At 39.9% G+C, this 13,353-nt stretch overlaps 1 protein-coding gene across 1 annotated transcript in view; it reads left to right on the forward strand.

Moving 5' to 3' along the window:
- Positions 1-13,353, forward strand: part of pdgfd (platelet derived growth factor d) — a 57,769-nt gene that overhangs the window by 20,198 nt on the left and 24,218 nt on the right. The window contains exons 2-3 of the mRNA XM_030108798.1: positions 9,580-9,769; positions 11,770-11,947. Coding sequence (XP_029964658.1) covers positions 9,580-9,769; positions 11,770-11,947 — 368 coding nt within the window. The remainder of the gene's footprint in view (positions 1-9,579; positions 9,770-11,769; positions 11,948-13,353) is intronic.

The raw sequence follows: 13,353 nt of genomic DNA on the forward strand, positions 1-13,353 counted from the left end.
AGGTGTCAAACTCGTGCCAGAAAGGGCCGAGTGGCTGCAGGTTTTCGTTCCAACCAAGCAGGAGCACACCAGACTCCACTCATGTCATCAAGCTACACTGAAGACCTGATGACATGAGTGGAGTCTGGTGTGCTCCTGCTTGGTTGGAACGAAAACCTGCAGCCACTCGGCCCTTTCTGGCACGAGTTTGACACCCCTGCATTAGAGGAACTCTGTTGTTGAAAAATATGCAATCTGCCACCATTGTAGTGACCCATACCATGATGATGCCCAATAACAGGATGATTTAATAATTTTGGGAATTTTAAAAGCGAAAAAATAAATATTGTAATATACAACATTCTGATGTTGTGATGATTCTGATGACATTAAGATACTTTAGCCAATATTGGCTAGCTATCTTATTGAAGTAGCAGTGACAAAATATGAAAATATAACTGCAGCAAATAGTGTAATAATACATAAATAAGCTTCTTGGAGATGAAATTTTATTTTCAGTTTGTGTATCAAAGCTATAAACTGAATGGGGTAGTCCAGATATTTATTCATCAATAGATATGTATTTTATGATATAGCAAGTTATGACATTGTTGCTTTGTTACATTCAAAGTGATGATTACATTATTGGCAGCGTTTACATTACTGGTCAATAATACATCAAGAGTTGCTCGACACACTGCCCTCGTCATCTCCCAGGAGATGTAGATTTACATATTGGGAGCCTCTGCTCTATATTTACTTTATGTTTCCTGTGGGCGGTGGGAACATCACTCTGCTTGGTGAAAGTCCTGCCAACACTTTCAATCTCTTTATGCCCTGACTTACCTCCTGACATTGCTACTTTAATGAACACTGTGACAACAAGAAGTCACTGCAAATCACCTGTGATATAAACATGTTTTATGTTTTGACACTAGCAGTATCTTTCAAGACACTCAAGGTCAGTACAGCATAAAATAGCATTGCAACAGGTCGACAGAATTCTCCACTGGTAGGCTTGTTCAAGTGGTTTTTACAAATAGTGGGACCAGAGAAAGAATTACTGCCATCAGCCAAACAGGACGTGACTTGAGAGTTGAGCACTATGGCGGTACATGACAAAGACAACTGATGTTGCAAAAATGGAAATATGTAGACGAAGCGATGTTACGATATGTGGTTGAAATGGTAAAGAAGAGGCAAAGCTGACAGCAACTCTTAACCTGAGAGGAGTGGGGAATAGAGGGGTTTTATTACAATTTGGGAGAATTGATGTAAAACCAGGATTTGATGTTGATGTACACAGTCAGAGAGGGAGGTGGATGGAAGGGTGGAGATTGCTTTGGTGGAGAGGTGGAACTGGGTGTCATAACAGCATTAAAACTGTATACTGTATTAGCAGAATATATGGCTAACACTGAGCAGATAGACTATGAAGTGTACTGGGCCAAGGACAGAGCCCTGAGGAACACCAGGGGAGAGAGGTAATGGCTGGGACATCCAGACATCTCCAGCCCCGTAGGTGAGGGCGGGGATCCAGACCTATCAGTAAACACAGAGCTTTGCTTTACAGCTCAGCTCCATCTTCATTTGGGAATTAGAACTTCTGAACTAAATTAGTTGAGCACGCGTAGAGGGATGTAATTTGAATCTGTCCAGAGATGTATGATATAATCCAACGGATGCCAGTGGGCCTTGGAGGACTGTGAGAGATAGTGTCAATGGCTGTATTCAGATCAAAGAAGGGTGACAGTGATGAAAATCCAGAGTCAGCTGCAGTCAAGAGGTCCTTGGTGATTTTAGCGAGGCTGATTGATGAGTTCATACCTGTAAAACTAATTAAAAAAACATCATTCAGATTGATCATCAACATTTGAATGACTCATGCCATTTGTCATGCTTTCATATATCTTCGACCACATCACTACTCTTAGAAAGCGAACAACCTAATGCAACAGCAATGTGTTCAACTTTTGGACAAAATGTATATATTTCTATACATGCCCATGTGCAGCGACACACCCATAGGCCTGCTGTTTTCTATAATTCATGCATCTATACATCCCAGCTGCCTGAGCACATATGTAACTCTCAGATGAATGCTTATGTGGCTGTCTAATGTACTGGACACGCCGACACATACCCTCTTCCTTGAGCACACATTTTCCTTCTTGACCATTTAGACTGGAAAGTAACTGAAATGCCGCACCCATCTCTTTGTTCTGTATGTATATCGCTTCCCTCGGCATGCCGTCACTCCATTCCAGTGTCACGATTCTTACTTTTACGAAAGAGAAAAAATCTCAAAAACACATGGAGCTTCTTCATTAAAAAGAGAATAAAATAATTTCATTTCATTTATATGACTGTTTATCTTAGTCCCATATGCATTCTGGTTTGTCAATATACGTTAAGTGTTCATTAGTGTCAAAAAGTAAAAAATAAATGATCATCTTGTGTTTTCAATGTGGTCAGAAAGAGGGCAGCACAAAGGTAGAGGATATGGTGCAGGATGGAGGGAACAGGGCAAGGGAAATGAAGGAGAAGAGATGCTGGGCGAGAGCCGATGCTGACCAAAGCTGACACCCCTCGGCATGCAGTGTTCACCCCCAGGGTGAGAGAGAGAGTGTGTGTGTGTGTATGTGTATGTTGTTTATGTCTTTTTCATGCCTCCATGCTTGTGTGAGCGTGACTGAGGAACAGGGGAGAATATTTAAAGCTGATTTGTCATGAGAGAGTGGCAAAACACTGGAGCCAGCAGTGGCTTTGATAAGCGTGCACGGACACACACGCGCGCACGCGCACACACTCGCAATATAACTGTATATAGGCCTAGAGCTAACATTTAACCAGATGGAAGCTTTGGTTATTTCTCTTGGGTGAAAATACTCTGAGGGCGCGAGTGCACAAACACCGACCCATATATAGTGACTCGCAGATGTGCACATACATACCCAGTGTACACACAACAAAAAAAAGATTGACACACTCATGGTCGGACAGCCGGACACACACTGTCGCACATGTTAAGCAACAGTTCCATTGCTGATGGGCAGTGTTTTACACACTGTTACCAAACACAGATGAATAAACATTTCAGTTGATAACCCAGAATAACAGCAAATGGATGAGTTGATAATGATAATATTGAGGGGTTTTTTTTTTTTGCTTTCAATCCAATTTTTCATCCAAGATCAAAGTTTAGTCCCTTTCCTGACTGCGCTGGAGCCATTTGTTACCTCACAGTATGAGTGCCTTCAGTCTAAGTTCACAAGTTCACGCTGTATAACAATCACTATGCAGAATGTTGACTGTTTTTTTTTTCCTGTCGCTTGTATGCATGACAGACATTTTATGCATGTTATGTTTGCACTTGAGGTATAATACCCTGTATTAGACTAAAGCAGTACAAATTGGTGCAGAGGGGGAAAAAAAAATCCCACTTCAGTTGACTTTGTGATGCAAGTCGACAGCAAACTGATTCACTTTATCACAAATATGCAATGAAACCAGCTGTATGCTGGGCTCATTTAGACCATCTGACATCGCAATTGAAATTATAAATAAGTCCAGAAATTAGCAGTAATCTTAATGCTAGCAATAAAGATATCCTGTAGATGCTGATGGATAAATTGACTGATGCAGTTTGTCTCACTGCTTAAGCAATCTCAGTGTGTTTGACATGACCAGTTGCATTAACGCTAATATAAATGGCAGCATCCACTTTCCAAGGCGCGCACGCACATGCACACGCACGCACGCACGCACGCACACACCTTGAGCAGCGAGTGGTTCAGTCTGTCCCAAGGACACTTTGACATGCACTGGACAACATGGGGGATTGAACTGCTTGTTGTGAGACTGGAATACTACACGCTCCACCAGCTGAGCCATAGCTGCTCCTGCTTAATGCAGCAGATGCGTTTGACTTGTGCTGGATTGATGCCCAAATTGATCCGCATTACACTTTGGAAGTGGAACAAGACCTGCTCCTTAACCCATGTACTCCTTTCCTGTCACCACTGTCAGGATTTGGCGTGTATGGTTCTCATAACTAACTCCTGGTGCGTTTGTTTTATATTTTAAAGAGCGTAAGCAGAGAGGAATTAAGCTTTACATCTATACAGAGTCATTAGAAAGACTCCGAAGTTCTGCAGTTCGACTGTCAGATCACAGAAAAGAGGTTCAGTTTGTCACAGTTTGCTGTGACCGCAACCTTTCAGTGAAATTCAAAACACAGTAATAGTAAAGAATGCCTCCTATTACCAAAGCTAGAGATACTCAATCATCATTCATTGACTAATTTCACATTGATAAAGAGAAAATAAATCCAGTGCAGTTGGAATGTGATTGTAGTTAACATGTTTAAGGGGTCTTCTTTGAATATTTTGTTGGTTTGCTTGACTGAATATCAACATTCATACTCCCACAAATTAACTTTCTCTAGCAGTTGCTCCAAAATTTTGGTTTTAGTTCAGCCAAATCCAAACATAAATGCAAGTAAAATATGCAGCTTTAATATTTGAGCTGCTTAAACAAAGCCAGACAAGCCAGTTCCACCTGTTTCCATTAACTGCTAGATTATGCTGACCATCTGTTAGCCATCACCTTCGATTAACTGGACACATCCAGTCTGTCAGCTCATTATCTGCACCCCAGCCCAGCATAAAAAGAAAAAATGACACGACATCTTTACATGCGTTTTAAGTTTATATATGAAATGTGTGCAAAAATGTAGTTGCAGAATCAAAACATTAAACCCTCACTCTACAACAACTTAAAACATCTGCTTATTAGATTAAGAAAATCTGGAATCCACGAGGAATGCAAACAGAAACTCTGCATTTCTCTGGGGAGTGTATGGCAGCTAAAAGTGAATATATGATGTGCGTCCCATTACCTTGTGTTGTGGCTTATAAGAACTCATTTTGAGAAGATGAAAGCTAGACAGGATATGTTAGACAGGGAAAGGCAGATGTAGGAAATGGGGCCGCCTTGTTATAGGTAATGTCCTGTGGGAGTACGACTCGGAGTGGGAATGTGTTTTATGCAAACTGTCACTCAAAAAAAAAAAGAAGTTTGAGCTGAGCAGAGACTTGAATTGTCTTTAAAATGTTAAGTTCAATATTAGTCATGAGTCTAGTCATCTATGATGTTGCAAAAACAATATTTAATTGGAAAAGCAGTGGGAAATTTAGTGTTTTTATAATTAGCTTTTTTTTTCCTTTGTGACTACAGTAAACTCTGTTATTTTTTCAGCGAAGCACCGTGTTGCTGGGTGATTAGAGTGTGATTGGCACTTGGATCAGAAATAGAGCTCAAAGCCATGAAGAACATCACACCCTGGCATTGGAGGTGGGAGAGCCAAGCTTAATTAGTGAGATTTTACCCGCGCACAACCTTGCACTCATGCAAACACATATATAATCGATCAGGCCTTTTTTTTTTTTTTCTTTTTTTTTTAAGCCCTCATCCACAAACACCTTAATATGCCCCACACTCTCAAATCCAACACAAAGTCACGAAGCGTCATTGTCACAGTTATTTAGGTGTCGGATCAGGAGTCGGAAAGCTTAATTGCCAGAGTCAGGCATGGTATGCATGTGAGTGTGAGATACAGACGGAGAACGTGTGAGTGTGTTTAAATGCAGGCTATGAGTCAGACAGTCTGTGATGTTATCAGCACAGCATTAGCAGAACATCAACTTTCTGTCATGGTTTGTGGTGATAAATTTTCATCAGTAGGTTTAACATCTTCTCACTTTGGTTAGAAAGAAAAGCAAAGCAAAGAAATATTCCAAACCCAATAAAAAGTGAAGAGTGAAATTAATTTCAGCATATTCTGAGATAGTTAAGTCGTTTCTTAGATTCAGTAAGAGACCACTTGGATTACACTTGAAAAAACTGCTTGTGCAGATACATTATCCTTCAATTCTCAGTTGAAAATCATTTCCATATTCAGTTTTTTTTATATTACTTATGAGCTTGTGTTTGAACCTACTTAAATAAAATGATTTATTCATGATTATTCCAAGCTGTTCTGATGTTGCAGTACACAGAAGAAGCATTGCATTAGTTACATGCATGGAGCATTCTGCGGTTTTTCATCCGTTTTACTGTGGGTAATGTGTGACTTTTAAAGCTTTAACATGAACAGGATTACTTACAGTATCAATAACAAATACAATGATTGAACAATATTTTTGCATTTTTGAGAAGTTTTATGGTTTTTCTCCTTTTTTTTGTGGTTGCCAGTTTTAGCCCAATCTCACTTCTCAAAATAGATTTGGCTCCTAATGGGACTTTCAGGTAAAATACATGAAAAATAGAGAGGGAAAAAAAGAACCAGTGCCACTAATGCAACTAAAATTGAGGCACTTTTCTTTTTTCTTTCTTCTTTTTTTGCTCTGAAGTGATTTACTAGAACAACATGTTCCTACATGCCTGGTGATAACTGGCTTGCGTTTTCTATCTTAATGATGGGCGTCAGAGTTACCAACTCTTATCTTTAGCTTCAAGTGAGATTTTTTTATATGGTGGATCACACATGTGCAATGTGTTAAATGAATGTGTTTATTTTCATAATCGTCCTGATTTCTGTCAAGTATTAGAGAAATGCTTCTTCAAACGGAAAACCTTTTTTCAGGAAATATTTATTTAAGGTATGTTGCCTCAAGAGGAGATGTGGTTGGACTGACGGGACGTCACAGAATTTTTATTCATCTCCCATTTTTTTAATGCAGGAGATAAAACCACAAGAAGTTTGAGATGCAGATTAGAACCCGTATTTATTCTTTTATTAAACATACTGTTTCTGGACAGGGTTTTTTGTGTTAACATAATTTAAAAATTTAATACAAACAAATCAAAATAAGGTATGAGCTGCGGTGCAAAGCATGAATGTGATAAGTAAGATGCTAGAAATGAATACAGGCTGTTCATGACTTACAGTCAGTATATTCAATTATTTTTCGGCTTGCGTGCGAACATAGTAGTCAAAACATTGTTCTCCTGTAGTCAAAACATTGTTCACACAGACGTTTAGCATTAGACCAAAGCCCACTGCTCAGCATGAGGTGCAGCATGTGAGACATGACGTTAAATGATCAGTGCATGAATCTAATGGTTAATTTGTAAAGCCACAATCAATAACAACCTGGAATTTTCTCAAGGACAAAAGATGGCAATGCATATCTTCTTTGCTGTGGGCTAGATTTGTCTGTATGTTTGACATGACTGGCTTACAACATAGAAGCCATTTATATCTGTTACACTGTCAACACAGTCACATAAATTGCCATTACTCATTAAGAACTTAAGCAATGTGTACTCACATGTTTATGTCATGACTTTTCATCCAGGGAACTGTGCTGTAATCTGGAAAACAAATACAATAAATATTTTCACTTTCAGGTCTAAACAGAGCACACAAATCTAACATATTACAGTGTTTTGAGTATGTGCTCTCAGATGTATCTGGATGGTTCCTCAGGGTTCAACCCGATCCTAAGTTGAAAATAAAATCCTCCAGGCTTGAAACCTGTCAGTTTCTTGTGCTGTCAAATTTTCTGTACAGGATCTTTAACTAAAAACGCTTTCCTAATTATTGTATCATTTGCATCAGCTTGCAGAGGAGTCACTGACATCGCTGCATGATTTATATTAAGGTCAACGGTGTGAGTGTGGAACAGAATCCTAAAATTCTCCCGCAGCTCCATTTGCATTTTCTATCATTTTAGCATATTGATTTTTTCTTAAAGTTTACCCTTACAGTTAGCCAGGATTGGTGCATTAGTGCTGCAAAATATCCACAGGTCATAAACACACATGTAGTACACAAGTTGACTATGTAGCTGCTTCACGATCAAATTGTATAAAAGAACAGCTGTACTTACAAAAACCAATCAATAAACAGAAAATTGAACTGCATGCATGTAAATTCATTCTGGAAAAAGGAATGTTTTATTATTAATTATATATTTATTTTTATTTATTGGTGGATTAGGCTTTATGTGCACAAGTAGTAGCTGAAAGGTGCAAACATGTAGCGCCGTTCCGAGGACCTCCGCACCATTCATGTCAAACATGCTTCTCTCAGAGATGTTGAAGCAGTCAGAATTACATTAATACAAATTACCTTATGACCATTACTGATATACACACACATTGAGTTCCCCAGAGACATGTCAGGGTTAAAGTTCCCAACACATAAGCACTTTTATGACTGAACGGACCGACGCAGTCAGGCTCCTGACCAGCGGGGTGGAAGAATTCTATTACAAACATATTCTGCTCCAGCACACTTATGCACACACATTTACACATTCACGAGTGTTGAACGGCGCAGAACTGAACGTATGCGTGTTATCTCCCATACGTTAACACGTGTAACACACACTCAGGTGCAGTCGATTGCCGAGGCTTGAATTTAAAGAAGGTGTGGCAGCAGAGGGAGCAGAGCGGGATCGACAGAATGGGGCAGGAGGAGGAATTAAGTGAAGTTTGCAGTGAAGAGGTGGAAGAGAAGGCCAAAACTTCATCATCATCTCTCAGGGGTGCAGGCTGCAGTGCCTTGATTATGCATTCAGGTCTCAAGCAAGGGGGGGAAAAAAAAAATACACCACTCAGAAAATACAGCCCTGTCAGCCTACTTCAGCACAAAGCTTGACCTTCTGTGTGTGTGTGTGTGTGTGTGTGTGTGTGTGTGTGTGTGTGTGTGTGTGTGTGTGTGTGTGTTTCTTCTCTAATTCTCAATAAGTCAACACCAGATTTGTGAGCGCTATTTTATTTTGTAACATTAAAATTAGATTTATGATTGCATTGATTAGTCAGGATTACATATTCAGTGGATGCGATTGTGATGCTCATCAGTGCTGATGAGCAATTACCATACTGTAATCACGACTTTCAAAAGTACCGCTGTGGCTAAAAGAAGTCGTCACTTCACCAATACAGCCAATGAGAAAATCCACGAGACAGATGAAAATTTCCTATTTTCAACATTTTCTCAATATGATAATTAACCAGTTTTCCTTCACCTTGAAGTTTTCTTGTGGCTGAGAAAATCCTAATGATACTAAGCCAATTAATTTCATTTCATTAATTTTTTAATTTGTCCAGTTAACTCGCAGGGGAAAGTGAGATTGTTGATACAATGTTCAAACTTTGACTTTTGACAGCAGCTTTCATCTTTTTTTAAGATCATTCATTTATGCATCTGTCTCAGGAATGGCAATCTGAAAAAGAGAGTGACTGTTGGATATTAAAAACAGTTGTGGAATTGATGGCTGAATTGAGAGTTCTTGGAGATTTGGATTTTCTTTTTTAACACCATAGCGGACTGGAACACCCAAAATAACTGTTCTTTCCTTTTGGAGATTTATATTTGCACATATTTAAGGCTTCTATTTTCAGGATCAACGTTCTTACATCCAAAATCCATGAAGGGTTGTGTGTGAATAATATCTATATTTGTATTTTGAAGAGTCTAAATTTTTGCCTGTGTGTGCATGTTTGTGGTGCGTCGCTTCTTCTTACTTGTATCAGGACTAACTGATTAGTTGTAACCACTAACAGACATCCGCCATCTCCTCACTGTAGACTTGTACCGCAAAGATGAAAACGTCACCGTGACCATGATGGGTGGAGCCATCCACAGTCCACGCTACCCCAACGCCTACCCCCGCAACCTGCTGTTGTCATGGAAACTGCTGTCGCCACCAGGCAGCCACATACACCTGGAGTTTGATGCACACTTTGGCCTGGAAGAAGCCGACAACGGCGTGTGCAGGTAAAAACACCAAATCCACAGAGATGATGAATAACTGACGAAGATGAAGGAGAAAGAGAGGATTAGAGGAGAGGAAGATGGCATAAAGTTCAAGAATATAAGACAAAAGTAAAAGGAAAAATGATGCCTAAACTGAGAAAAAAAAATGGTTTGAGTTACGGCGCAAAGAGAAGTGAGTGCTGATGAATTACAAGCAGAAAAGTCAGATGAAAAAACCGTGATTAAGGAACGAGCGTGTGAGATGGAACAAGGAGACGATCGTTTGGAGTGACAGAACACAGAAAGATCATCGGTGCTTTGTCGCAAGTTTGAAAGAAAAGTCAAAAAAATGTGTTGGATGTATTTGCTAATGTATTAGAATCACTGCATCAACAACCGAAAGGGCATTAACGGAAAGAACATTGAAAAGTGTTTGGTAGTGGAATCACTATAAGGGAGATGGATAGCTAAAGTTTGCTTTCTTGGCAAGAAGTGTAAGAAGTTTGTCCTTGAGGGCTGAAGGGAGAAAATAGACTTTTTAATCCCCATATGCAACTCAGCCGTCTTTGTAAGCACTTTCCTAAAAAGACAAAGAAGCAGCTGGGGGTTAAAAAAAAAAAAACAAATGGGGGAGGGGAGAAAGGTATTAATGGGAAAAACAAGCTTTGCCAACTTGTTTCACATCTCATTTGTCACATTAAAAGGCATGTTTAAACATGTCTTTGATAACTGATGGAGACATCTACTTCAGGGCCATTTAGTTTTAAAAATAACGAATTAAAAAAAACTAAACTGCTGTTTTCAAGTAGTTAAGTAGCAGATTGGTAAATACTGCTGGTTTGAGATTTAAATGGGGTCTCATCACATTTATTTCACATCAGCAAAGAGAAAGTCTGTTTCTGCTTGAAACAGTCCACAGCCTGCTCTTAAAATATAAAACTGGAGGAGTTTGTTTTGTCATTACTTTGTTTATAAATCAGCTCAGTGCTGGGATGAAGGTTGGAAAGACAGCGATGCTCCACCCCTGCTCCCCAGAATCCACAGATTTTAGTCTCCGTTTACACGATGTTTTCATATGAAAATGGAAAACTTTCATTGCATTTTGGGTTTCCGTTACCAGTGTTCAGAGCCTTTAAAAACTTTAAAAACTATTCCCAATGGAGAACTTCTAAATAAATAAATAAAATAAAAATTCCCTCTGGGACAAAAAAAGTATTTCTATTCTGTCCTGAATGGGGAAGCATAACTTTTCTGAAACGTTGCTGTTGAGCATGCGTAAAAACTTCTCCTCCACAATAGATCTGCAAATTAGTTGAGGTTAGGTTACTAACAAATTAGACTAAAGTGAAGCAGGATAAAAATATCAAAATGGTCTTCGATTCTAGCTTCAGGACTGGGAACCGAGCTGCAGGGTTTCAAATCAGTTTGCACTCTTGCTCTCACGCCGCCGTCGTTACTCTTCCTGGTCATAAGAATGATGTATTCCTGAAGGTAATTGCCGAGATTACACACTGTGATATTGTCTCATCCAGCAAGAAACACAAGCAGACAGGCCGTAAATCACACAAAAGTTTAGCCAGATTAACAAAACAATTTATTTGGAGCACCCATCTGAAATGACTGCAATAATTGTTCATCACCGGAGAAAACAGCAGAACGTGAAGTGAGAACTGTCAGTAAACTATGATGGATGTTTGATGGGATGCAATTATCAGACTGTATTTCATCCCTGCATATTCTCAAGCCTCATCAGTTAAACTAGCAATGTCACTGATACCAGCAAGGCCACTGCAAACTGTTCAAAATTGCTCAAAACTGCAAATAATGCTCAAATTGAAAACAAGGTTTCTTGTTTGTTTTGTTTTTTTTCATTCCACCTATCTAATCATACAAGTTACAGGAAAAAAACATGTGTTGTCATTGTTGTTAAACTCTCCTGCCTTGTATGTTTTATTCTTCAACTTTCTGCCTTTCTTCCCACGCATTCATTTGTTTCTCCGTCGCTTTTCCTCTCACTCCAGGTATGACTTTGTTGAAGTGGAAGACCAATCAGAGACCAGCACTATAATTTGGGGTCGCTGGTGTGGGCAGAAGGCACCACCTAGTCTCAACTCGAAAACCAACATGCTCAGAGTCACCTTCAAGTCTGATGACTACTTTGTTGCAAAGCCGGGATTCACAGTCTACTACTCCCTGCTGGTGAGAGACGCGCTCGCACGCGCACACACACACACACACACACACACACACACAGGTCTTCCTCTGTTGCGAGGCCCGTGTTTTTGCTCTCTTGTGGGGTCTGCCCTCTGCTGTGGGTCTATACCCGTTCATGCTCACCTGCCTTTTATTTGAGACATAGCACAACGCCACAGCGTTCCAGGTAAAATGCTTGATTGACCGTTTTACTTGCGCTTGACTATAAATGACCTGAGATAATGGACGATAGGTGAGGAAAGAGAAATGAATAGAGGAAGGATCAAATGCCAAAAAGTGTTTGCCAGCTGTTTGTACTTCACACATCCCATTCAACATTAGAGAAAAGCTGGAGGGATGAAGGAAGGATGCAAGAGGAACGGGGGAAGGACATGTTCTTGTAAAGGCTGTCAGACCAATGGAGAAGGAGATTAGCTTTGTCATTCTGTCAGAAGGAGGAAAGAAGAAAGAGAGGGACTCTGATTTAGAGATGTTTTCCCACCCGATAATCAGAGGGGAGATGGGAGAAAAAGAGCAGCCGAGACTGAGAGGCATTTAAAGATGTTCCCTGGCTTTCTCTTTTTATGAGTGCAGAGGAGGGCGAGGAGACGAGAGGCTGCATCGCACACAGGGCTGAACTGCTGGCAATGCTTATTATCTCGAGAAAACAGAGACAAACATAAGGGATATGATCACAGATGGAATAATGGCTGAGAGGAGCAAAGGGAAAAGGTGAGAGGGCTGCTATATTGGCTGATAATCTTCAAATTTGAGTGTCTTTTTCTCAGTAAAACTGCGCCTACAAAGAGCTGCGAAATGCTAGAACCAAACCTCGAGCTGAAAAGCAGAGAACACCCCAGATATGTTCCGATTCCATCAGATGGCTACATTTACACAAATCAACTCTTGAAACATCCATGTATCTGGGAGTACACAGGGACAGATATTCAAGGTATCTATGCAGAGAGAATATAGCAGCTCTCCACAGGAAGGCCCCTAACATCACTATCCAAACTACAGTGCTGTCACTGTGATAGAACAAACAGTAGGCGCCACCATGTAGCCATTTAATACATAATACCATTGAGAAATCTGATTAATGCATTCAGTTCTCATCACCATTCATACTTTTCTTCGAGCTAGAACCTAATGAGCTCTTAAAAACCTCGACCAAAACCACGAGCCATCAATGTTGCCACATTCAAACTAAACAATGTCAAAAATGGAAAATCACTTAATAACAGAATGTTTACCAAAACATACCTGCTTACTTTCTACTGCCAAGTAAACAAGTTCCTTATCTCCCGCTCTCAGACTCGGTCCTGTCATCCTTCCCTCCTCAACCTTTGTTGTTTTTCCCCTGGTCATATAATCACACCTCTGTGCATTTAAAACAGAATTCAGCTCTTGAG

This window comes from Salarias fasciatus, chromosome 14 (assembly GCF_902148845.1).
Source record: "Salarias fasciatus chromosome 14, fSalaFa1.1, whole genome shotgun sequence".
Lineage (NCBI taxonomy): Eukaryota > Metazoa > Chordata > Actinopteri > Blenniiformes > Blenniidae > Salarias > Salarias fasciatus.